Raw genomic sequence first — 26,045 nt, forward strand, 5'->3', positions numbered from 1 at the left:
GAACCTTCTATGGCCCAGCAGCCTTAGACTCCAGAGGGTTAAGCGTGCCGTCCAAAATGGCTGCGTCACGTGACTTGGTCACGTGGGTGAAATACCTCAATACAACTAACACACTAGTTAGTGCTAACTTTATAATACAAAACAAAACTTGTTTTACGGCTTCGTCCAATCCTGAATCTCGACGTCATGAATCACGTGACCACTACTGTGCCAAAAGTGGGGGAAAAAAACGGAAACTGACAACGGGCGTCTTTTCTACCAGCACTATGGAGGTATTTTACTTTACATTTTTTTCTGAATTAATTCCGTGTAATAAGCTAATATTTTTAGATGGAAAATATTGTCTAGATAGATAGCTGTATAAAGTCAGTGTGGGGTGAAAATACACATCCTCGAGGCAGAGCGCGGTGAGATCTTTTCCTGGATAAAGTTCAGCAGAGTCGCTGATTTGAGTTTTTGTTTCTCTTTTAGAAACTAATTTCAGCTTTCTGGTTAGATATCAGACCTTTGAAAGAGCCACTGGGATTTATACGAGTCCTGGAATGGGTAAGTACACGTTTTCCAGCGTTGATATTCTGCTGTGATTTGTTTGGGGTTTGAACAGGAGCAGAGACCCGCAAAAGGAGTGGAAATAAAAAGACCATACATTAAATATCATATCGAAATAAGCAGTAAAGGACGTCAAATGAATAAGCAACTGCACATATACTGCAGAAAAAAAAAGATATGACTAAACAGGATCCGGTATCTAAAGTGTCCAAAGTAGGTGTGTCAGTTAAAATGTAAAGTGAGGTATTTAAACAAAAGCTGATGTGATTTGCTTTAGTGAGGAATGTGTAGTTCAGCCACGGGAGATTTGGTATCAAAGGATGAAAAATAGTGCCTAATACAATCAGTGAAACAGTGTTTTTAGGAAAAACAGCCTAAGAAGTATTATTGTGGTATTTCAAGACATACTCAAACAAAGGTAAATGTCCTGCGCTGTCAAAATGGACTTTAAAAACCAACTCGGTTACAATAAGAATAAGTGTTATGAATTCTTTGCATTACCCCGGGCTATAGCTGCTTACAGTAAAACATGGCCCTATGTAAATGAAAAAGCTTAACGCAGGCTACGTCCATAATATTTGGATTTCTGTTTTGATATTTAGTGTGTATGAGTAGAGATGTGCATGAGAAGTTTGGTGATGATTGATCATTGTTTTGGAACATTAAGCTACGTTAAGCTTTTTCACGTTAAGCGTTTTAGGATGTCCCCCTATACCGCGCATGCGCACACACGTCTCTCACCCTGTTGTTAATCTAAAATCAACAAAGTTTAAATAACTTTTACAGTGACTTTCTGCATCCTACTAGACCTAATGTATGGCTTCTAATTCAGCACAGGGATTGTGCTGTGTATTGATCTTTCTTTACGCCCGAGTTCTTGTTTCTTTACACCTTCTCAGTCTTGTGGTATTTATTGAACACACCCAGTTTTTGCAAATGCTCCGCTTTCGTTATACCCAGCCAAAGTATGTATGTTGCAAATGTCAGATCTCTTGCGATGCTTCCCTTTTTTGTTGCCCTTGATCGTGTTTCAGGTCTAGTTATACCCTTTTCATCCCTTGGAAAAAGTCTTCACTTTATTTCGTGGAAATGTCTTATCTTCACATGAAAATAAACAGGGTATTCCCCTTGGTTGCATTTGCTCTTTGCACTGACGGCCCATACAGACACACATCCTTATCGTCATTATACGCATACAGTAGAATGAACTTCTCACCTTTCTACATCCTAGCTTGGAAGAATCAGAGGTTTGAATGTATGGTGTCCATTTGAGTAGGGTGAGAGCCTTGTTAAATGGTTTTTCAGCCCTTAAAGTGCATATCCTGGACCAATTTTGGTTTTTATTTATTTATTTTTATATGAAAGTATGTCCCTTTACACACTCATCCAGAAGGGTAATTTTGCACAAGGCCATCTGTCTACAGCAGAAAAAAATAAATAAAATAAAACGCGTCTGGAAAAATCCCAAGGGAGTCTGGAGCCCAATTCGTGACGTTACCTGCGGAAGCGCCAGCAGGCTGCGAGAGCTTTGCACAGTTTCAGTGCACAGCCTGTGTAGACCAAGCGCTCCCATTTCTCTCTCATTGTCCGGTCTTTTGGGAAATGAGGAGTACTAATCCCATCAAGATTAGTGTTGCTACACCCTCCTATGATACATCTGTTAACCGTTTTAATAATTACGCGATAACGTTGAAGAAATTTGCAGAAAACCACCAGGTCGTTTTCTCATAAACAAACCAGCGCTGACGTAGGATTCAGAGGGAGGCGTCCTGCACATGACGTCACGAAAATCAATGTTTGCCGAGAAATCCAAATGCCAATTTTTTTCAGGGGCGGACCAATTCGTCTCAAATGGCTTGATTTCAACTGAATATTTCTGGTATTGCGCAAGGTAAAAAAAAAATTGCACAAAATGCAGAATGTGACAGATATGTGACAGATATTTGACCAAAGTTTAATATAAAATAAGAGAATTACATTGATCTTGCTCCTGACTTTACCTGTGATATGCACTTTAATGTTTCAGAGCTGTAAAGGCCAATTTATGCTGACAACCTGGTCCTCGCAGATGGCGTCTGCGAAGCCCCCCCCCCCCCCCTTCGCAGACGCTCTGCGCGCACCTTCCAAAAATTGTGACCACCACAGACAGCGTCGCAGACGAGGGCTCTGATTGGTCCACTCGACATCTGCTGTACACGCACTTCCGCTTCCCTACTTTCCCGGTTTGTTTTGTTTTCACGACCGCCATTTTTAAAAACACAAGCGAAGATGGAGCAGCATGAAGAGCGGTTGATCGAGGAAGTGAGGAAGTACGTACATCTATACGACTCCAGTTCTAGTCATTATAAGTAACCGGAGGATAAACACTCCACTAACCACACCCACCAACTACTCCTAGCGATTTCGCGACTTCGTGCCCCCTTGCGTTGTGGCGGTGAATAACATCACACACGCCTATTACTCCCCGCTCAACGATAAATTACAACTGTCTGCGAAAAGCTATCTGCGAAAGCCTTGTCGCAAGAGCATGCAGAGCCCCTAAGCATTCGTAGCACTGATGCCTTCTATCTAAACCACTGCTTCCCTGTTAAATTCACCAGTCATGCCCAGTGTGTACGCAATTCCTGGGCTCACTCACATCATGATGTGCTTTCGGTGTGTAATACTGACTTCACATTTGTGAGGTTCATCAGTGAATGACCTACAATGACTTTACAACATCCAAGCTTCCTGTGTGGAAGGAAGTCATTGAAGGGAGGAAACTATTAAGCCTTCATTTGAGCGTGAATGAGGCGTCTTTGTCTCTAACCTCGTCTCTGTTGGCCCTAAAGTATGCTTTATTCTCTGGCTAAAGATTTGACAGAATCCTCAAGATGCAATTTCCATCCTTGTCTCTACCTACAAAGTGTTGACCTCACTATTATTATTGTTACTACATTATCAGCCATTTGAGTACATTTGTCCAAAAGCAAAGAGTTGTTCTTGTATTTTGTGGCCTCTCCTGCTCTTACTGTGTTTCCTTTTGTGCACTGTGTCCTCAGGTGTTTGCCATATTTGCATTTGCGTCAACTGGTGATTATTCCAGCACCACAAGCTTTAATATCCAATGTCAAGGGCCTGCCCGTATCCATGAGATCAATGTCTCCTTCGAATACCCTTTTAGGTGAATGTTATTAAACATTATTACATTTTGTACTGCACACTAATAAACTACCATATATTGAATATATTCAGTTGGCTTTATCTTTGTTAGAAAAGACAAACTCCACTTTGTCTTGTTTCACGCAGATTGTCTCAATCCGAGTTCGATGTGCCGACCTGCGAAGTGAACAGAACAGAAACGGAAAAGTACCATCTGATTGGAGACCATTCATCTTCAGCTCAGTTCTTTGTTGCAGTTGGAGTCCTGGCCTTCCTGTACTGTACCAGCATACTTGTGGTGTATGTTGGCTACCAGCAAGTATATCGCGAGTCAAACCGTGGCCCTGTTATTGTGAGTCTGCTTTAGTGCACTTCATGAATTGAACTCTGCACTGGGCTTGACTTTATTCATTTAATATCATATTACACTGATGCTTCAGATTGACAGAATGTTGCTTTTGGGTAAGATTCAATAGTCTCCATATTTGTTTTGTACAGTATGTAACTTATTCAGATACTTATCTATATATGACCTTTGTAAATTTTATATATGCACACTTTAAATGTCATACAAACTATTGTAAGATAATTTATTCAAATAAATAACAATGTTTTTAATCATAAGCTAATCTAAATAAATGTCTTCAAAGCAGATTTAAAATGATCTAAACTAGCATCAGCTCTAAGCTGGCTGGGTAATGAATTCCACAAAACTGGCGCAGCCCCAGCAAAAGCCCCATCTCTTGTAGTCATATGGCCCTTTTCCACTACCCTTTTTCAGCTCACTTCAGCCCGACATGGCTCGCGTTTTGACTACCTTAGAGCAGCACGACTTGGCTCGCTTCAGCCCTACTCAGCACCCAAAACTCGCACGGTTTTGGAGTGGGGCTGAAGCGAGCCGAGCCGAGTGGAGCTAGGGGCGTGAGGAGACACTCCCCTGTGCGCTGATTGGTGAGGAGGAGTGTCCTCACATGCCCACACACGCCCCGCGAGCACGCTGGGATCTGTAAACACCGTAAACCTGGAAGGAGAATAATTACGAATTCCGAGAATTTCTGAAGCCAAATGCGCCTCGCCTCATCTATACGCTCTTGCCAGTATCTGTTGGCGTTGTCGGTGACAACAAGCCACAGCACCAAGACCAGCAACACTAACGACTCCATGTCCTCCATGTTTATTGTTTACTATCCGGGTCGTGAGACTACCGCTTAAAAGATCACTGATGTCACTGTTTGCGCCGCCTAACGACATCACGTGACGTCCACCCACTTTCGCTAACTCCACCCAATGTGTCCACCCACTTCCAGCCAGCACGGTTCAGTGCGGTTGTAGTCGAAATGCAACTCCAACAGCCCCACTCAGCTCGACTCAGCCCAACTCAGCACGGCTCGGCCCAACTCAGCCGCATTGGTAGTGGAAAAGCGGCATTAGTCCTTGGCGCAGGAGGTGCAAGTAACCATTCGTTATTTGAGTGTAGTTCATAAGGTCAGTGATGTACACTACCGTTCAAAAGTTTGGGGTCACCCAGACAATTTTGTGTTTTCCATGAAAAGTCACACTTTTATTTACCACCATAAGTTGTAAAATGAATGGAAAATCTAGTCAAGCCATTTTTCTGGCCATTTTGAGCATTTAATCGACCCCACAAATGTGATGCTCCAGAAACTCAATCTGCTCAAAGGAAGGTCAGTTTTATAGCTTCTCTAAAGAGCTCAACTGTTTTCAGCTGTGCTAACATGATTGTACAAGGGTTTTCTAATCATCCATTAGCCTTCTGAGGCAATGAGCAAACACATTGTACCATTAGAACACTGGAGTGATAGTTGCTGGAAATGGGCCTCTATACACCTATGGAGATATTGCACCAAAAACCAGACATTTGCAGCTAGAATAGTCATTTACCACACTAGCAATGTATAGAGTGGATTTCTGATTAGTTTAAAGTGATCTTCATTGAAAATAACAGTGCTTTTCTTTCAAAAATAAGGACGTTTCAAAGTGACCCCAAACTTTTGAACGGTAGTGTATGACTGGGCACAGCCCTGCAAAGTCCCTTGCCACGCCATGTGGCGCATAGGGCGGCGCCGATCCCAGTTTCCGTAGCCCTCGGCCTCTCGCCTATTACATAGCTAGGGTTACAGTGGGGGGGGCTAGTCCTCTGATAATCACGAGAGTTTGACTCCCCACTCGCATCTGTATTGCAGTGTGCCTTGCCAGACGGCAGTAGATACCATTTTTATGATGGTCTTTGGTATGACCCGACCGTGAGTAGAACTCGCGATCTCCCAATCGAGAGGCAGACATGCTAACCACGAGGCCCCTCGCGGTCACAGCCTTGCAAAGCCTTAAAAGTAATCAAAATAATTTAAAACATTACCGGTAGCCAGTGTAACTCGTACAACAGGTGAAATATGGCAAAAGCGTGGGGTGTTGGATCAATCTAGCAGCTGCATTTTGTACCCATTGTAGCTTATTTATGCATGTAGCAGGCAATCCATAAAGTAGGCTGTTATAATAATCCAATCTACTAATGAGTAATGCATGTATTAATGCTTGCGTGGACTGGGGTGTCAGATGTTTCTAAATGTGCCTAATATTATGCAAGGAGTAAAAGGTTAAATTACACAACTTGGTTATATGGCCGCGGAAATTCAAATTTCCGTCAAACCAATCTCCAAGGTTTCTCACCGCATTAACGGGAGTAACACTAGTGTTTCCAACAAATAATTAATGCTTATATATTGGGATTTTAGTTGTGAGTGCAGGGTTACCTTGCAGTTGGAAGTGAAACTTGTGCTAAATCAGTAGGCCTTTATTTTTAACCAGTGGCTTCCTTCATGTTCATAATTTATCAGTAAGCACTGGCCATGTGACTGAAAAAGTGAACAATATGTGGCATTGTAAAAAGTATACCAGGGTTTTTTCTAGAAAAATTTAGTATGAGGGCGCTCACCATGGCGAGGGAGCGAAGCGGGGGGGGGAGATGGTGCCGGTTGTCCCCCCCCCCCCCCCCTGCCGTGCAAAGCCTTTGAAAAATGCTCCAATGGGACATTCTGAGTATCTGAGAGGGAAATTGTAACAAATTGTCTGTCAACATTGAAAAAGAAAGAAGTAATCTTCTTCTGCTCCGGACAGTCTTTGGCTTTCTTCCGCTTCGTGCCGCGGGATGACATCTTTAAATGCCCAAGTGTCAACAAAAACAACTCGCGAACTACTTCTGTCAAAAGCTCCTGCGCCGGTGGGTGAAAGGTCATTCAGTCTCGAGAAATCTCGCTCTACAAGTCAGCTGACCTTGTATGTAACCCATGTCAAATCTCGCGAGAGCAGCCGCGACAAGTAAACAACTAAACAACATGGGGCCTCAGTCTGGAAAACGCCAATTCGGATTGTTTTTGCACCGTCTGGCGGTGTATCTACTATGATTGGAATATTTTTGGAGCAATTATAACGTATTTGATGATCAGACACATTGTCACGTAGTGTTGCTGGGATGTTTTCACAGAGTCAGTAAGGGGGCGCATGCCGAGAGTAAGAGGGCGCAGCACCCCTGTTCCCCCGTTTAGACGAAAGCCTGTATACCATAGTTGGACATCCCAGGTCACGTGAACTGATTGAGTTGCATGTTGTTCATAAATCTCGGCAACTCCTGCTGCGGTGGAAGCTAACTTTTCTCACTTATGTGTAGGTGAAAAAGTGGAAGGGTGCATTTTGTAGACAGCAGCTGCGAAAGAGGAGCATAAAGCACTAGAGGCATTTGAAACTAGCTATACAATCAGCATTAGGAACACCCGTGCTCCTGGACGTTCATGCAACTATGCAATCAGCCAAGTGTGTGTCACCAGCACAGTGCACAAAGTCCTGGAGGTGCAGGTCAAAAGCTTCAGTTAAGCCTTGGTCACAACCGGCCGTACGTGCTCCTAGGGCCGGTCTACGTGCAAGAAACGCACGGCGGGCACGCGTGAAACGCACAGAGGGCGCGCGTGTGACGTGCTGATTTTCGAGCCGTAGACTGGCCGCAGAGGTTCTTTGTCATGTCAAACAAACTCTACGGGCGCTTATGTTTTTTTCAGGTTGCAAGACAAACTTGCGGCCAACGTGCGTCTTTTTCCACGAACAAAAAAAAAGCAGCGGTTTGGGAAGCGCCAAAAATCGCACGGCCAAAAAATCGTACGTCCGGTTGTGACCTAGGCTTTAGTGTTCATATCAAAAATCACAGTGGTGTAATGGCCCTTTTCCACTACCCTTTTTCAGCTCACTTCAGCTCGCTTCAGCTCACTTCAGCCCGACACGGCTCGCGTTTCGACTACCAAAAACCAGCACGACTCAGCTCGTTTCAGCCCTGCTTAGCCCCGAAAACTCGCACCGTTTTGGAGTGGGACTGAAGCGAGCCAAACCGTGCCGACTGAGGTTGGGGGCATGAGCAGACACTCCCCTGTGCACTGATTGGTGAGGAGGAGTGTCCTCACATGCCCACACACGCCCCGCGAGCGCGCTGGGATCTGTAAACACCACAAACCCGGAAGAAGAATAATTATGAATTACGAGAATTTCTGAAGCCTTATGCGCCTCGCCTCATGCGCCTCGCCTCATCTATACGCTCTTGCCAGTATCTGTCCGCGTTGTCGGTGACAACAAGCCACAGCACCAAGACCAGCAACACTAACGACTCCATGTCCTCCATGTTTATTGTTTACTATTCGGGTCGTGAGACTACCGCTGAAAAGATCACTGAATCAGTGACATACAGAGCATCGTGGACGAGTTCGCGGAGCGCAAGGCTCGCCGTATGCCCTTCAAATAATGCGCGCAGTAGGCTATTGATGTTTTATTATGAGCCATGTACAGTATGTCGCCTAATGTTTTTTTTTGTTTCTGAGTTACATGTTCGTTTGAAGGACTTAATGTACAAACTAACATAGTTGCACCCCGTAGTGTTGAAATTGGTAAACACAGTGCATTCAGTGAGGTTTGCACCGCCCTCCTTTTATTTCTGACTCTTCCTGTCAGCGTTGCAACCTCTGAGCGCTCATTCGTATGCCCTTCAAATAATGTGCGCAGTATAGGCTATTGATGTTTTATTATGAGCCATGTACAGTATCCTAATGTTTTTTGTTTCTGAGTTACATGTTCGTTTGAAGGACTTGATGTACTAAATAACATAGTTGCACCCGGTAGTGTTGAAATTGGTAAACACCGCAGTTGCGGACATTTTGTAGCCTAAAATGATGTTATAATAAGCTTTAATAAAGGGCCCGGTCATTTGCCCCGCCCCCGGCCCGGCTCTGACTTGTTCCGCCACTGTCACTGATGTCACTGTTTGCGCTGCTTAACGGCATCACATGACGTCCACCCACTTTCGCTAACTCCACCCAATGTGTCCACCCACTTCCAGCCAGCACGGTTCAGCGCGGTTGTAGTCGAAATGCAACTCCAACAGCCCCGCTCAGCTCGACTCAGCTCGACTCGGCACGGCACGACTCAGCCGCGTTTGTAGTGGAAAAGCGGCATAAATGTGATCTCAGCAGCTCTGATCGTGGTGTGGTTGTTGGTGCAAGACAGGCTGGAGTGATTATTTCAGGAACTGATGATCTACTGGTATTTTCATGCACAGCAGTCTTTAGAGATTACACAGAAGAGGGCAAAAAAAATCCAGTGAGCAGCAATTCTGCAGGGGTATGCATGGTGCCCTGCGATGGACTGGTGTAACTGGGATAGGCGCCTCACTAGGAGGGTCATGCACCATGATGTCACCTAGAATAAAGCCATTGCTGAAGATGAATGAATATGCATGTAGGTCTCGAGCACATGTCATCACTCAAGTGAAAAATCAAAAACACCGAATTAAAGTGTACTGTATGTAATGCTTTAAAATGAATAGATATTAGTAATGACCAAAATGAATTAATAAAGCAGGGGGGGAAATAAGATTATTTGTTAGTTTTGTGCTTGATGATAAACTATCAATAAATTTCGGATCCCGGAAAAAGGCAGCTTTGCCTCAGGGCAAATCTCGCATGATGTCACATGTGAAGACCCAGATAACCGGGTTATTTCGGTTCATCTGACTCCGTGCTTATTTACTAGCTGAAATTGGATATTGTTGTTGGAATCTTACAAAAATAACGATGGGAAAGCGCTGCGTTGTTTGGATGTTCAAATCCATATACAACAGGACATTCCGTTCACGAATTTCCGAGAAATGACACTAAAGCGGCAGTAGGTGAGCTTTGTGCAAACAAAGCGGGCAGATTTCAGGTCACCTACTAATAATAAATCTGATTCATCAAATGTTTGTCGCCACCAGAACGACCACATGGGAATTATTGGAGCAAAAAAAAGAAACCCGTTTATTGAATAAATGACATTTGATCTGAAATTTGGACAGTTTGTCGATTCCACTATTATCTCCCACTTCATTATTTTCTTTCAGTAATTACACTTAAGTGTACGTTTTAAAAGATTATATTTCTGCATCTATTGAGGTACATGCAAACATTTTTCTCTATATTTTGCAGTAGCCAGCTTAGAATAAAAATCCACAAACCAATCTGTGTTTTCAGTTTTCTCTGGCTGGTGGTGCGCTATTGGCGGTGAGTGGGACTGTCGTGAACTGGCAGTTTCTCATCTTGGGGGCTCGAAAAGAGAACCATTTACTCCAGAAAATCCTTGATAATCTTCTGCCCCCTCATCCGACATATAAGAATCACGATCAGAATTCTCTCCAAAACATGATTCCATATCGAGACTGGTCTAACCATTGCTGTGCACATGAACGAAATTGATGCCGGGATTGTTAGATGTGTGACGTCACGCACCCCTTCGGGATCTTCCAGTTCAGTCTCGGCAGATTCCGTGAAAATCGGCTGATTTTATTGATTTTCCATCAATTTATAGCCTTTTGGATCAGCTATGGTTTGAAAACACATGGTCAATCAGCATAATGATTGTTGCTTTGCAGGGCTCAAAATTCATATATTTTTTTCACCAGCCAGCCGGACTAGTTACCTTCCAAAGTAACTAGCCAAACAGAAAATCAACTCGCCAAAATTTGTTCATGTATGAATTTTACTTCTGTCAAAAATAACACAAAAGAGAGTAGTTACCATTGTTCATGACTAATGTGCATTTATTTCAAGACCTGAGTATTTTTTTACTTTTTTTTTGCACACTTTACAAACTGGCATTTGCTGTTCCACGTCCTCCTCGCGATATCCAAAAGAATGCCAGATGACTGACCCCTTACTAGTTCTTTTAGGAACCAATTCGTCCGCTTCCATTTTTAATTTGTCGCTGAAACTGGCAGCGCTTACACGGTAGCCTGTGCAACACCAGCGATTGCACGAACTGAGTCAGCGCTGTAAAAAGTGTTGCCAGATACTGCTGACGTTTTCCAGCCCAAAATATGTTCAAAACCCAACAAAATGCACTTAAAACCGCCCAAAATGTACTTGATGCCTATCTTGTAAAGTAAAAATATGCAGTTAAAGACCAGTATACTATTTGTAAATCAAACAATAATGCAAACAACTTCTAAATGGCAACATGAGACTGTCAGTGCTGGAGGTGAAAAACCTGCTGTATGGTTGAATCAGATTTTAACTTTGCAATCATCTGCTGTGTTCTGAGTCCTACCTGCACCAGTAGGTGACGCACACTAGAGCCCTGCACTCCCGTGGGAGTCCCGCGGGATCCGACGCAAAGCAGTGCGGCGCGGGACAAACTTTGAAAGCTCATTGCGGGCGGGAGGGGGAGTGCACAATGCGGGAGCAGGTGGGAGAGGTGATAAGCTGCAGTCCCGCTAACTAAAAACGTGTTTAAATTAAAATTTATAAATTATTAATTTGTCTATCATATATAATTTGTGCTGGATATTTTATTTGGCATTAATAACATTTTAAGATGCCTAAATTTGCGGATGTGGTCTAATCTCGCGTACGTTTCCGATTCCTTTCCGCTCTTCCGTGTTTGAGATCTCTGATCATGGCAGAAGAGCAGAGCTCCTCTAGTGAAGCTCACAGTGCTTCAGAAGTAAGTGCTGCTTTAAAAAGAGGTACATTTACCGTTAAAAAGTCAAGAGTCCTGAAATCCATATTGGTTTAATGCTAACTTGGTTGGTTGTTTGGGAAACGCACCCCTGAACGTGAGCTGTAGATATTTTATGCTCAAATCCACTCAAAGTAGGGGGCGGGGCACCATCACGCTGTGTGTTTAAATTATATTAATTTCTTATAGGCCTACTTGTATTTCCTAGAAAGTAAATGTGAGGAGTGACACAAGTTATGTACAATATTCTTAATATCCACTGTAGATTTTGGTAGGTGTGTTGGGAATCTCTGTAAAGCTTCAGCTGCGCATGCCGCCTGGCAACACGCACCCTCGCTACGTGCGCTAGGTGAAGGATCGGTCAGTGGAGAGCTCAGCTAAGCTCAGCATGTTTAATTCCCCAAGCCAATGACAAGAACTTTCGTGAGAAATAACGCGAACGTCTGCATCATGTGGGATTTGTGGGCGGGAGCGGGACAAAATATGGCAGGCACGGGCGGGAGCGGGACTGAAAATCATAATTCTTGGCGGGAGCGGGACTGAAAATTCTGTCCCGCGCAGACCTCTAACACACGCACATTATTATGTAGGCTATGTTAGGCTACGATGCATATCTAACATCTGCATTGCTGAGGTTATTTATTTTTTATTTGTCTTTTATTTATTTATCTTTTTATTTATCCTGTTTTATTAATTTTATAGGCCTAGTTGTTCTGCTTAATTTATTTTTGTCTACATCCATATATTTTCTTCATCTGTTATCCTGATTTTTGTGGATTTGTTAGATTGTACCTGTTTTATACAGTATACTTAAACGACACTCTGTGTCGTGTGATGCCCACGATCTCTGATTGGGTCACAGAAGTGTTTAATTTGGATTGGATGTAGACTAGTGGACGTAGATAGTACATAGAGTGCACTGCATCAAAGTTCTTCTAAGGCTATATAATACCGCTTTTCCACTACCAACGCGGCTGAGCCGTGCCGTGCTGAGTCGGGCTGAGCAGGGCTGTTGGAGTTGCATTTCGACTACAATCGCGCTGAACCATGCTGGCTGGAAGTGGGTGGACACATTGGGTGGAGTTAGCGAAAGTGGGTGGACGTCACGTGATGTCGTTAGGCGGCACAAACAGTGACATCAGTGATCTTTTAAGCGGTAGTCTCACGACCCGGATAGTAAACAATAAACATGGAGGACATGGAGTCGTTAGTGTTGCTGGTCTTGGTGCTGTGGCTTGTTGTCACCGACAACGCCAACAGATACTGGCAAGAGCGTATAGATGAGGCGAGGCGCATAAGGCTTCAGAAATTCTCATAATTCGTAATTCTTCTTCTTCCGGGTTTACGGTGTTTACAGATCCCAGCGCGCTCGCGGGGCATGTGTGGGCATGTGAGGACACTCCTCCTCACCAATCAGTGCACAGGGGAGTGTCTCCTCACGCCCCTAGCCCCACTCGGCTCGGTTTGGCTCGCTTCAGCCCTACTCCAAAACTCTGCGAGTTTTGGGTGCTGAGTAGGGCTGAAGCGAGCTGAGTCGTGCTGCTCTGAGATAGTCGAAACACGAGCCGTGTCAGGCTGAAGTGAGCTGAAAAAGGGTAGTGGAAAAGGGCCATAAGTGTCTCTGGCTGCATTCTCTCACACAACGTTGCTGCGAAATATTTATAAACATCTGATGATAACCCGCCGAACTAACCTCAAACCTGGCCAATTTTTGTCAGCCAGCCCAAGCCATTTTTTGCCTGCAAAGTAGAATTCAAAACCGCCCAATCTGGCAACACTGGCTGTAAACTGAAACTAGAAAATCTTCCCGCAAGTTCCTTTCAGCACCGAGATGTCACCCAGGATTGGTTGGCGAGTGCGTGACATTTATTTATTTATTTTAACCCTTAGGCAGCCTCTCACGTTACTGCCTGAGGCACAGGGAGAAAACCACCGGAAAAGGTTTTAAACACGAAACAAACGCAAGTTGGCAGATGACCATAAAATACTTGATAGTTATGATATAATAATTTTATGTATCTCTCACAGAATTTTCAGAGATGTACAGTATTGAGTATATTCGATATATCGCACAGCCCTAGTCTGAATCCTCGCTTCATATATTTTATTTTCAACTAGCCAGCCAGGCTGGCTAGTGACAGGAATTACCCGCCAAATGGCAAATTAAGTCGCCTCGTGCGACCGGACCACAGCGAATTTCGAGCCCTGCTTTGTGCAAGGAAAAAAGTAGGGTTTAAGGACATTAAATTCACTTGAAACACTGAACTACACTATATGGCTCAAAATGTGGGCATCTGACCATTACACTATGAGTCGATAGAACATCCTATTCCAAAATCATGGGCATAAATATTGAGCATCCCCGCCGCCTTTGCAGCTATAATGGCCTTCACTTTTCGAAAAAGTTTTTCTCCACAATGTTGGAGTGTGTCTGTGGAAATTTGTGGCCAGTCAGTCAAGAGCTTTTGTGAGGTCAGGCACTGATATTGGACAAGAGGGCTCGGCTCACAGTTGACATTCCAATTCATCCCAAAAGCGTTCATTGGAGTTGAGATCAGGGCTCTGCGCAGACCACTGGAGTTCCTCCACACCAAACTTGTTAAACCATGTCTATTATGGAGCTTACTTTATGCACAGTGGCACAGTCGTGCTGGAACAGGAAAGGACCTGCCCTCAACTGTTGCCATAAAAATAAAAGCATACAGTTATCTACAGTGTCTTTGGATGATGTAAGAGGGGAACCGTTAGGGCCTTTTAGGCCTTCAGAGAAGGCCCAAACATATCAGCATTTCAAATATTATATTTAATTTCTTTCATAATTTCATTATAATTATTCTCTTCTAATTCTAATTTGGCCTCCTTTTCTATCAAATTTGCTCCAGAAATGAAAGGGTTACTGTCCTGAAAACATTAAAACAGTTATCCAATGAGGTTTTTTTTTTGGTCTCTAGGCTGAGAAGAGTTTAGAGCTGCTCACTCATTGGTTAGGATGTCATTGCTGGGACAGAAGGCCATGGCAGTGTATGTTTATGTAGGAAGTGATGGGTGAATAAGCAATCAGATTTTGATTTATAGTGGGAGGGACCAAAAACGTATCACCCTAGGCCTTCTCGAAGGCCAACGTGAGCATAACCACAAGTCATTCATCAGTAGTGTTGGCGAATGTTAAGTAACCGGTCAAGCCAGTGCTATCGAGAGCAAGTAGCACAGGCTAGCGACCAAGAAACTAAGGTTTCTATCTCTGGACTCTTCTAACACGCACAGTCACCACAGTATTTTTCACTCAGACTTGAGTATTCATTTCCCTCTGTAATTTACTTAGTTACTTTTAAAATCAACATCGACAGCTACACACAACGGAGTGACCTGGCAGCCCGCCGCTAATCCCTTGCAAAATCCTTTGCCCTAGGGCTGCACAATCAATCGAATTTAATCGAAAATCGCGATTTTGGCTGCCACGATTAAATTAAATGAAAATCGCGATTTATTTCCATTTAAAATCCGAGCTCTGCTGCATATGATCAAGCACTTTTTGACCAGTACTCCGCCAAACCATTAGGGGGCGAACCGACGCATGTAAGGTTTCATTGCTCCGCCCAGCGCTCGAAACTAACGGTGTCCCGGGGACCATAAAAAATGTCATCGGGACACAAAATTATCATATCTGGGACAATCCCGGGACAATGGAAAAAAATAGATCTAGAAAAAAAGTTCTACATTAATATTATTTACAAAGCCGTAACACATACGTAGACATTCACCTCATTTGTCAATTTTAATTTTAAAACGTTAACAGCGAAAAATACATAGTAGCTACACTTTCGATGCACCTGCATCCGTAGGCTACAGAGCAGCGCATTCTGTTCGAGAATCTTCGGCCGGAGTCCGCATTATATGGACTTGGAATGGAATTGCTACCGCACACGCTGCGCCGACTCTTGCCAGAACAAAAATGCTTAAGTGGTTGAAGCGGACCGACCGCGGGGAAGAAACTGAAAGCCCAGACATAACGTCTCCGGGACCTTCAGGATCCAAAGTGTCATCGCCTGGTCTGCAGGCAACGCGAGCAACTGAATGAACTTAATGAACACTGTTAGACACGTTATAAAATACAACAGGAATGATGTGGATGATATTGACGGAAGATACCGTTCAACAGAATAAGTGAGTTTTCTTGGTGTCTTTCTAGTTCAGAAAGTTTAGTCAGTCAGCAGCACAACTAGGCTCGGACCTGCACTATGCTGATGTTGCTAACGTTTGCACCCACGCTTCGGCAGCGAAAGTTCATAAAATGGATAACGGAAAGTTCATAAAAATGGATAACGGTAATGGTGAAAATTATAAGTTGGCCTTATAAGTGCCAACAGATATTCAAGGTATAAGTAGATGAAATGAACATAAAAGGGGTCTTATTTTCAACTAAAGTGTACTGCAGATGTAGGGAGTTGAAACATTTTCTGAATGAGCTAGTTGGCCCCTTTAAATAAACGGGTATCTATTCATACAGTGAGATCGCCAAAGTTTAATAAACTGAAAATGCAATAACTGTAATTTTGAAGTAGATGATGTATAGGACATGTCGCTTGTGTCTTGTGACTTATTGTAAAAATGATATAAAGGGTTCAAAATCGCATAGTTACAAATATAATAGTAACTTCATATGATAATATTAACCACTGGTTATTTCAGAGAGGAAAAAAATGGGGACACTATTGCTTCCATTCGGGACAATACAACACAGAATTCGGGACCACTGGGGGACACAAAGAAAAAAAGTTAATTTCGAGCCCTGACTCCGCCTAAATAAGCAAGCAAGCCTTAGGCGGAGTAATGAAACCTTACATGCGTCGGTTCGCTCCCTAATGGCGTGAGAGTAGGTAACAGATTGAGGTGAGGGAGAAAAGCTAACTGTGTCGGAACAACAGACTATTTAGCACTGGAGGCAATGTTGTGACCTGCCTTCGCTCATGTTTAAAGCCAGAGCATGTTGATAGGCTGCTCTTTCTAGCTAAAAACTTGTAGGCCTCAGTATAATGCTATGTAATTGTTGCAACTGAGTTTTCAGTTCCTTCATCCTTTGGTAATTTCTTGGATAAATTTCATTTATTTGTCATTTGGAAATCAGAATTTCTCTTTTAAATTTCATTCTGCACTGAAAGCTGTTCATATCGTTTGTTTGAATTAGGGGTGGGCGATATGGCAAAAATGTCATATCACGATTTTTTAACAAAATTTCGATTTTTTATCACGATCTTCCATCGAAAAAAAACAAACGGGCATTTTGGGGCTACAAACCTTTCTGAACAGATTTTAATTAATAGTAGCAATTTTGCATGTGCAAACATTGTAAACACACTAACACTGATAAAGTGCACTATTGGTTGTGAAGACAACACTAAGTAAACATTACTCTGATAAAGTAAACATCACTCTGATAAAGTGCATTCTTAGAATATAAAAAAGAAAGTAAAATATGAAATGTTGAATAACATACAGTCTTCGGTTATTTTGAAATGATTTAAGTATCAAAACACCAAATAGCTTTTTGAAAATGGTCCAGACTGGTGGTGGGGAGGCTTCTGCATAGCTTTATTGTGGCTGTTTGAATGTTGCTAGCACCAGCCTCTTGTGCTCTAAATGTAGTTTATATTTAAAGAAGCCTTCCCCAAACTTGACAGCCAGAGACCTCTGCACTCTGCCCAAAGAACCAGCGCGGGCACGGCGTGCCACCTCGGGATAGAAACGAAACCTAAGCGGAGCCCCACAGCGCACCTCCACGCTGCGGGGCTCCGCTTAGGTTTCGTTTCTATCCTGGGCTCCAGCCCGACGAAGAGCCACGGTGCTCGGCTTTAGTTTCGTTTTCCCATTGGCGGCTCCAGCCTCCCCAAGCTTAGAATGTGTAGATTCCATTTCTGACAATAAGTTCCGTTTCAGATGCATAATTCCGCAACTTCCGCCCGTTTTCCGCGATCGCGGATTTTCAGTCCCTCTACAGGTTAAGGACGTCTTACGTCTGCCGCGTCGGTGGGAACCAGCATAGAACGTCAAGTTATTGTACCCAAAGGGGAAAAAAAAAGTTATTGCGCTCATTGGCCAAGGCGATCTATACGATTTCTCCACTTTGGCAGATCGTCTGTGATCTTCTACTTGTTCTTATTCTTAACGATTTTATATCGTCAGATCGCACACCCCTAGTTTGAATATAGTGAAATAAAATTTGAGTGATTTTTCCCTAACATCAAGAATAATCGTGATTAATAATCGCGATTACAATTTTGATCAAGATAATTGTGATTATCATTTTTTCCATAATCGTGCAGCCCTACTTTGCCCTGTTGCTTTTTTGGTGTGTCTGGCTCAGTTTTGACTGAGCTCAAGTCCCAGCTCTAATAGTAACGGTTCGCCACTGTATGATGTAGTATTAACATCACCCTTCACTGGAAGTGGGCCAAACCCTGACAAACAGCCCCACATCATTGTCCCTCCTCCACCAAACTGTTGCTACGCTGCATTCCATTAGGTAGCGTTCTCCTGGCATCTGCCAAACCCACATTCATTCATAAGACTGCTGCGTGATTATCACTCGAGAGAAGATGGTTCCACTGCTTCAGAGTCCAGAGGTGGTGTGCTTTACACCATTCCAGCCAACACTTGGCATTGCGCATAGTAATCTGAGGCTTGTGTGCCGCTGCTTGGCCATGGAAACCCATTGCGTGAAGCTCTGAATGCACAGTTCTTGTGGTGAGCTTGCTCCTAGAGACAGTTTGGAACTATACTAGTGCATCTCAAAAAATTAGAATAACATGAAAAAGTTCCTTTTTTCCCATAATTTAATTCAAAAAGGTAAACTTTCATATATTCTATATTCATTACATGTAAAGTGAAATATTTAAAGCCTTTTTTTTGTTTTAATTTTGATGATTATGGCTTATAGCTCATGAAAATCAGAAATCCAGCATCTCAAATTATTAGCATATTCCCTAAGAGCAATCAAAAAAAGGATTTACAATACAGAAATGTCCAACTTCTGAAAAGTATATTTATTTATACATTGGTTGGTTGGGGCTCCTTTACCATGAATTACTCTATCAATGCAGTGTGGCATGGAGGTGATCAGTCTGTGGCACTGCTGAGGTGTTATTGAAGCCCAGGTTGCATTGATGGTGGCCTTCAGCATATCTGTATTTTTGGGTCGGGTGTTTCTCATCTTCCTCTTGACAATACCCCATAGATTCTCTATGGGGTTCAGGTCAGGCAAGTTGGCTGGCCAGTCAAACACAGTAATATCATGGTCAGCAAACCATTTGGTAGTAGTTTTGGCACTGTGGGTAGGTGCTAAGTCCTGCTGGAAAAGGAAATCAGCATCTCCAAAAAGCTCGTCAGCAGATGGAAGCATGAAGTGCTCTAAAATCTCCTGGTAGATGGCTGTGTTGACTTTGGACTTGATAAAATACAGTGGACCAACACCAGCAGACGACATGGCACCCCAAATCATCACAGACTGTGGAAACTTCACACTGGGCTTCAAACACCTTGGATTCTGTGCCTCTCCACTCTTCCTCCAGACTCTAGAACCATGATTTCCAAATTAAATGCAAAATGTACTTTCATCTGAAAAGAGGACTTTGGACCACTGAGCAACAGTCCAGTTCTTTCTCTCCGTAGCCCAGATAAGACACTTCTGACATTGTCTCTGGCTCAGGAGTAGCTTGATATTAGGAATGTGAAAGTTGTATCCCCTTTCTTGAAGATGTCTGTTCGTGATGGGTCTTGATACACTGACACCAGCCTCAGTCCACTCCTTGTGAAGCTTTCCCAAGTTCTTGAATCAACTTTTCTTGACAATCCTCTCAAGACTGCGGCCATCCCTGTTGCTTGTGCACCTTTTCCAGCCACCCTTTTCAGCAATGACCTTTTGTGGCTTACCCTCCTTGTGGAGGGCATCGGTGATCATCTTCTGGACAACAGTCAAGTCAGCAGTCTTCCCCATGATTGTGGTTGTGTGTACTGAACTAGACCGAGAGATGCACCGTGTTCATACTGTTTTACTCAAACTCGAAATGAAATATTGTAATATTTTGAGATGGTTTTTTTTTACGTTTTTGTACTGTATGCCATACTGATTAAAATAGAAAAATGCTTGAAACATTTTAGTTTGTGTAATGAGTCTATAATATATAACATTTTCACTTTCTTAAATAACTGATGGAAAATATTGAACTTTTTCACAATATTCTAATTTTTTGAGATGCACTAGTATGGTGAGTGGTACACAGAATAGGTGACTTTTTTTTTTTCTTCTTTTTTTAAAGCACTACATGCTTCAGCACTCGGTGGCCCTGGTGTGTGTGTGTGTGTGTGTGGGGTCCTACCGCTTCATGCCTGAGCCATTGTTGCTTCTAGAGGTTTCCATTTCACAATAATAGCACTTGTAGTTGACTGGGGCAGATCTAGCAGGGCTGAAATTTCACAAACTGATTTGTAGCATCCTCTGACTATGCCAAATTTAAAGTCACTGAGCTCTTCAGCATGACCCATTTTACTGTCCATGTTTGTGGAGATTGCATGGCTGTGCGCTTAATTTTATGCACCTATCATCAATGGATGTAAAGTAAAAACCAGAATAATTCAGAGGGGTATCAACATGTACAGCGCCTTGCAAAAGTATTCATACCCCTTGAACTTTTTCACATTTTTCCACCTTACAACCATGAACTTCAAAGATTTTTATTGAGATTTTATGTGATAGACCAACACAGAGTAGCACATAATTGTGAAGTGAAATGAAAATAAATGGTCTTCAAAATTTTAAACAAATAAAATCTGAAAAATGTGGTGTGCATTAGTATTCAGCCCCCTGTCCTCTGATACCTGTAAATACAATCCAGTGCAATCAATTGCCTTCAGAAGTCATCTAATTAGTTAATAGAGTCCTACTGTGTGTAATTTACTCTTAGCATAAATACATTTGTTCTGTGAAGGCCTCAGTGGTTTGTTAGAGAACACTGAAGAACAAACAGCATCATGAAGACCAAAGAACTCACCAGACAGGTCAGGGATAAAGTTCTGGAGAAGTTTAAAGCAGGGTTGGGTTATAAAAAAATATCCCAAGCTCTGAACATCTCAAGAAGCACTGTTCAACCCATCATTCAAAAATGGAAAAAGTATGGCACAACTGCAAACCTACCAAGACATGGCCGTCCACCTAAACTGACAGAGCGAGCAAGGAGAGCACTGGTCAGAGAAGCAGCCAAGAGGCCCATGATCACTCTGGGAGAGCTGCAGAAATCCACAGCTCAGGTGGGAGAATCTGTGCACAGGACAACTATAAGTCATACACTCCACAAACCTGGCCTTTTTGGAAGAGTGGCAAGAAGAAAGCCATTGTTGAAAGACAGGCATAAGAAGCCCCGTTTGCCAGAAGCCATGTAGGGGACACAGCAAACATGTGGAAGAAGGTGCTTTGGTCAGATGAGACCAAAGTTGAACTTTTTGGCCTAAATGCAAAGTGCTATGTGTGGCGGAAAACTAACACTGCTCATCACCCTGCACACACCATCCCCACTGTGAAACATGGTGGTGGCAGCATCATGCTATGGGGATGCTTTTCTTCAGCAGGGACAGGGAAGCTGGTCAGAGTTGATGGGAAGATGGATGGAGCTAAATACAGGGCAATCCTGGAAGAAAACCTGTTGGAGGCTGCAAATGACTTGAGACTGGGAAGGAGATTCACCTTCCAGCAAGACAGTGACCCTAAACATACAGCCAGAGCTACAATGGAATGGTTTAGATCAAAGAATATTCATGTGTTAGAATGGCCCAGTCAAAGTCCAGACCTAAATCCCATTGAGCATCTGTGGCAAGACTTGAAAATTGCTGTTCACAGATGCTCTCCATCCAATCTGGCTGAGCTTGAGCTATTTTGCAAAGAAAAATGGGCAAAATTTTCAGTGTCCAGATGTGCAAAGCTGGTAGAGACATACCACAAAAGACTTGCAGCTGTAATTGCAGTAAAAGGTGGCTCTACAAAGTATTGATGCAGAGGGGCTGAATACTAATGAACATCACGTTTTTCAGATTTTTATTTCTTTAAAATTTTGAAGACCATTTATCATTTTCCTTTCACTTCACAATTATGTGCTACTCTTGGTCTATCACACAAAATCTTAAACTTTAAGTTCGTGGTTGTAAGGTGGAAAAATGTGAAAGTTCAAGGGGTATGGATACTTTTTTAAGGCACTGTATTTGACCATGTAATGTGAGTTACAGGTAGATGTTCATATGAAACCAAACAGATGATATGCTTGCAGAAATCATTAGTATCATCCTCCATGAATGACCACTTAAACCCCTACCTTCATTCCACAGGATCTGATAGTAACTGCAATCTTCACGTTCTTGTGGCTGGTGGCTTCTTCTGCCTGGGGAAAAGGCCTAACGGATGTGAAAGGGGCTACGAGTCCAACAAAACTCCTTTCTTTCATCAAAGCCTGTAAGAACACCGTAAATAAGTGCAGTCCAGGTGCCCTTCCTACTTTCGGCCCCCTCAATTCTTCAGTGGTAAGACTGCTTTGACGACTGTCGGTAGTGTGGTGTCTTAAACTTCAGATTTTTTTTTCTCTGTATTTGTGGATACAGTAAATATGATATATAAAAATAATGTGACTTGATATCTATGCCTTTTATAAGGCTGTTTCTCAATCTAGTTGTAGTTGTGATTGAGTCAGCAAACCGCAATTTTTTAAAAAAAAATTTTTGGATAGTTGTCATAGTTGCCACCTGCGTATGTTTCGAGACAGGAAGATATTTAACAAAGTTTAAGTGCATGGACTGGTTTTATGGAGCTTCTAGCAAAGTAAATATTGTGGGTATAACTGAAATTGTTTCATTTACAAAGAAACATCACTAATATGGAATTGACCAGCTTGTACTGTTTTTAGTGCTTATTGATACTGATGTCTGATTTGGAGATGATTGCCATGTAGATGCTGTATCGTCTGTATATTTACAGTCATTGCTTATGTAACTGGTTTTAATATCAGCCTCTTTCAGACTCTGTATTAACATCCGTCTCAGATGATTAGATTACGAATGAACAGCACGTGTCTCAACTGTGCCTCCGGTGACAGTTTAGTCTCATTTCGTCAATAGCTGGGTTGCCAACTCTGCCAAAACGAACCCCATTCCAACGCTAGAGCCAGAATTACTAGCCAATATCAAACAAAATCCCAAACGGTGTATACATTTTGCCCTTTGATGTCATTTCCTAAATAATCAGTCTCGTATCAATTTAAAAAAAAGCTATACTCATACTGTTATCCGGCTATGTGGAATGTTGTGCCGGATTTGCTCATCTAATCAAGTGCTTTCAGCCATCACACAAATGAAGAGAGGTTTATTTGCATGCTTTCTTATAAATCGCATGCACAACGAATTTAATATAGCAATTCTATCCAACACTATATTCTATCCAACCTTCTATTGTCTAAGTGTACACTGTCCGTTCCAAACCCTAGACACTATTTTAAAGCTAGACTGCCTTTCAGATTTTTCAAGTGTAGGTCATAAGAGTTTTCCCTGACCCCCAATTATTTTTTTTTTAGTGGACCGAAAGCTACTGAATTTTTGAATCACAGACTTCCAATTTTATTTTTATTTTTTTTAAATGGAACAATGAATCAATTTAGGGCCACGTGGCTCTAAATTCTCCGCTATTTTTTCCTGCTTCACCATGACGCAATACAATGTCATGCATCCCGTGGTGGGCTTTCCCCGTTCGTGCAAGGCGTTGTGGGATACAAACTTGAAACAGGAAAGGAAAATGGAGGATGCGAATGAAATGTGAAAGACCGAGTACAGTAACGGAAAGCAAGAAGAAAAGACCTTATGTTGCAAAGAAAAGGAAACGCAGGACCAAACTAATAAATATTGGCGGTCAGCGAGCACCTCGGTGTGATCAGCTGTTCATTTAGCGACAGAATGATGTAACCATCAGTGCACGCTCAAAGGTAAACCTGTAGATGGCTGTAATGCAACACTGTGGATGCCAGCTGCCGTAAAACCCAAAAGAAGACGAAGGTAAACCTGTGCATGTGCACACGGACTTCCTCGGTCTGCTTGACTGCTCGATTTCATGCATATTATTTGCGAGGGAATCCCCTCAAATTAAATAACTTCCCAGCCACAGAATGGGCTGTTTTTTTTTTTTTTTTTTAAGTGGGGGATATTACAGAAATAAACATATCACAATGACCAAATTTCAGAGGGAACTAAATGTCACCGATTTTATGAAATCAAAAGGCCATCTAGTTTTAAAGCCTAACATCAAGACCGTTGCAAAATTAGTTTGTTTAATTAGTGCCGTCATACAATGTTTCCTGATGAAGCAGTAATAAAATGCAGGATATAATTACCTTATTTCATCAAGGTGCTACAATTATTACGTTATTGTGAGAATAAGGAAATGACATCCGATCGCTAAATATAAGCACTTTTTGTTTTGAAGTGATGTCTACTAATTTTGGCAGCTTTGGCAATCCTAACAAGTACTGGAGACACAGGAAAATGCCAGCTGTCCACCTTGGGTGTGTCTTTTACAACCTTGTTTGTTGTCTTCCAGTTAATTCTTGCATTAATTCGAAACACTGCTCTAATAGATAATTTATGTAGGTGGCTCAGTTTTTGACTTAAGACAGTCATGGCATTTTACAAGCCAGGTGAGACTGTTCGACAAATTCAGGGTGAACGGGGTTTAATTTTTATACTTGCCGAATGTCAGTGTGCCAATATGTGGCAATGCAAATTCTCTAAATTTGATCCTTGTAGCTGATAGAAATAACAAGGTGCTAGTCAGTATACTTAAATGTACCTCAGTTGTTTGTTTTTAAAAAAAAAACCCTGTCCCTTAATTTTTTTTCTCCTTTTCTAGATTTCTGGGTTTCTTAATCTCATCTTATGGGGGGGAAACTGCTGGTTCATCTTTAAGGAGACACACTTCCATACACAGGCCGGTCCTTCAGCCGCTCAGCAAGAAGCAACAAGGCAGCCTTGACAAAAGAGTTCGAGAGATGGCGATGCCCACAGTTATCCACTGTAGTTCAGACAGTTGTGATTCTGTGATTAAACTTCCTGTGACTTTGCAAATCACAGGAAGTAAGGTTTTGGTCTGTAATGCCTTTCTAGAGTTCATACGCTCAGTTCAAACAATTCCACTTTAAATTACTCTGTCGTTCTCAAGAACTGAAACTGTGAGGAAATGTATATGATTCATAAATGTGAGTTGATCTTTACGTGCATCGGAAAGAAAGACGCACTTTACACTCCATATTGAACACGTAATTTTAAATAACCAAGGTCATGGGTGAAAATGCATGTGAACCCTTGGTGGACTTTTTATTGATGACAACCTCAGCCTAGTGCTTTGTGTCATTGCTGATCATTTCTATAATTTTGGTTCTTTGCGTTTTGCAAAACTATTTGCATTTGACAAAAAAAAAAAATCATGCATATTTGGGGATTTGGATCCCAAAAACCTCCAGCATGAAATTTTCCATGTTCCTAAATGACAGGAGATGATGTGAGCCATGAAATTTGCTTTAGCTGCTGTGAGATTGTTACGCTTGGAGACGTCTGTTACAGAAACTATACATACAGTATGAATTTATGCTGCCTTCATTTTTTTTCCCCAAGTTTAGTTTTTCCTACATCCTTTCATGAAATGAGCCGTTTGTTACTTAGAGTTTCATGTTTGTTTTTTCAACCTAAATGTGAAGTTACAGTAAATTAAAAATGCGCATTCAGTTTCTAAAAAATACTTTGTGATGACTCCTTGCATAATTTTGTAATGCAGTACCAATTACTTTTTTTTTTTTTTTTTTTTAATCCATCTCAAGCAATGTTATGGCTTTGCTATTAATTGGTTTCCTGTTCAGGCATAAAAGTGAAAGAATAATTTTTCCCTCATTAATGCCGTTCTTCAATTTGACTACTTGTTTACCCATTACCTAGTAATATTAAAGAGGATTTTGTTCAATTTATGCATGTGCGATTATCCAAATGTGGCTTACCAAATAAAATTGTATTGTTTTATATTATATTGTGTTGTAAGAACAAAGTTTTCATTCTGCATATGTTCTGATGAACCCATTCATATAAAACACAAGTTATGTGCTCAGGAATATGTTAGAACCAAAGCAAAACTAATTCATATAGTTGTACTGTAAAACTGACAATGTAATTGGGAGAGCAACACGACACACCCTGTTTTATTTAAAGGAAAATTCCACCATGAAGCATATTAAACATGTTTGACA

The 26,045-nt window shown here is 42.1% G+C and overlaps 1 protein-coding gene across 1 annotated transcript; it reads left to right on the top strand.

Annotated features, from left to right (window-relative positions):
- The first annotated feature begins 164 nt into the window (after positions 1-164).
- sypl2b (synaptophysin-like 2b) lies at positions 165-25,794 on the top strand. Its single transcript, XM_060932033.1, has 6 exons — positions 165-272; positions 472-546; positions 3,591-3,712; positions 3,838-4,042; positions 22,102-22,293; positions 24,662-25,794. The coding sequence occupies exons 1-6, from the start codon at positions 267-269 to the stop codon at positions 24,782-24,784; spliced, it is 723 nt and encodes a 240-aa protein (XP_060788016.1). The 5' UTR covers positions 165-266; the 3' UTR covers positions 24,785-25,794.
- Positions 25,795-26,045: the final 251 nt, after the last annotated feature.

This window comes from Neoarius graeffei, chromosome 10 (assembly GCF_027579695.1).
Source record: "Neoarius graeffei isolate fNeoGra1 chromosome 10, fNeoGra1.pri, whole genome shotgun sequence".
NCBI classification, from domain to species: Eukaryota; Metazoa; Chordata; class Actinopteri; order Siluriformes; family Ariidae; genus Neoarius; species Neoarius graeffei.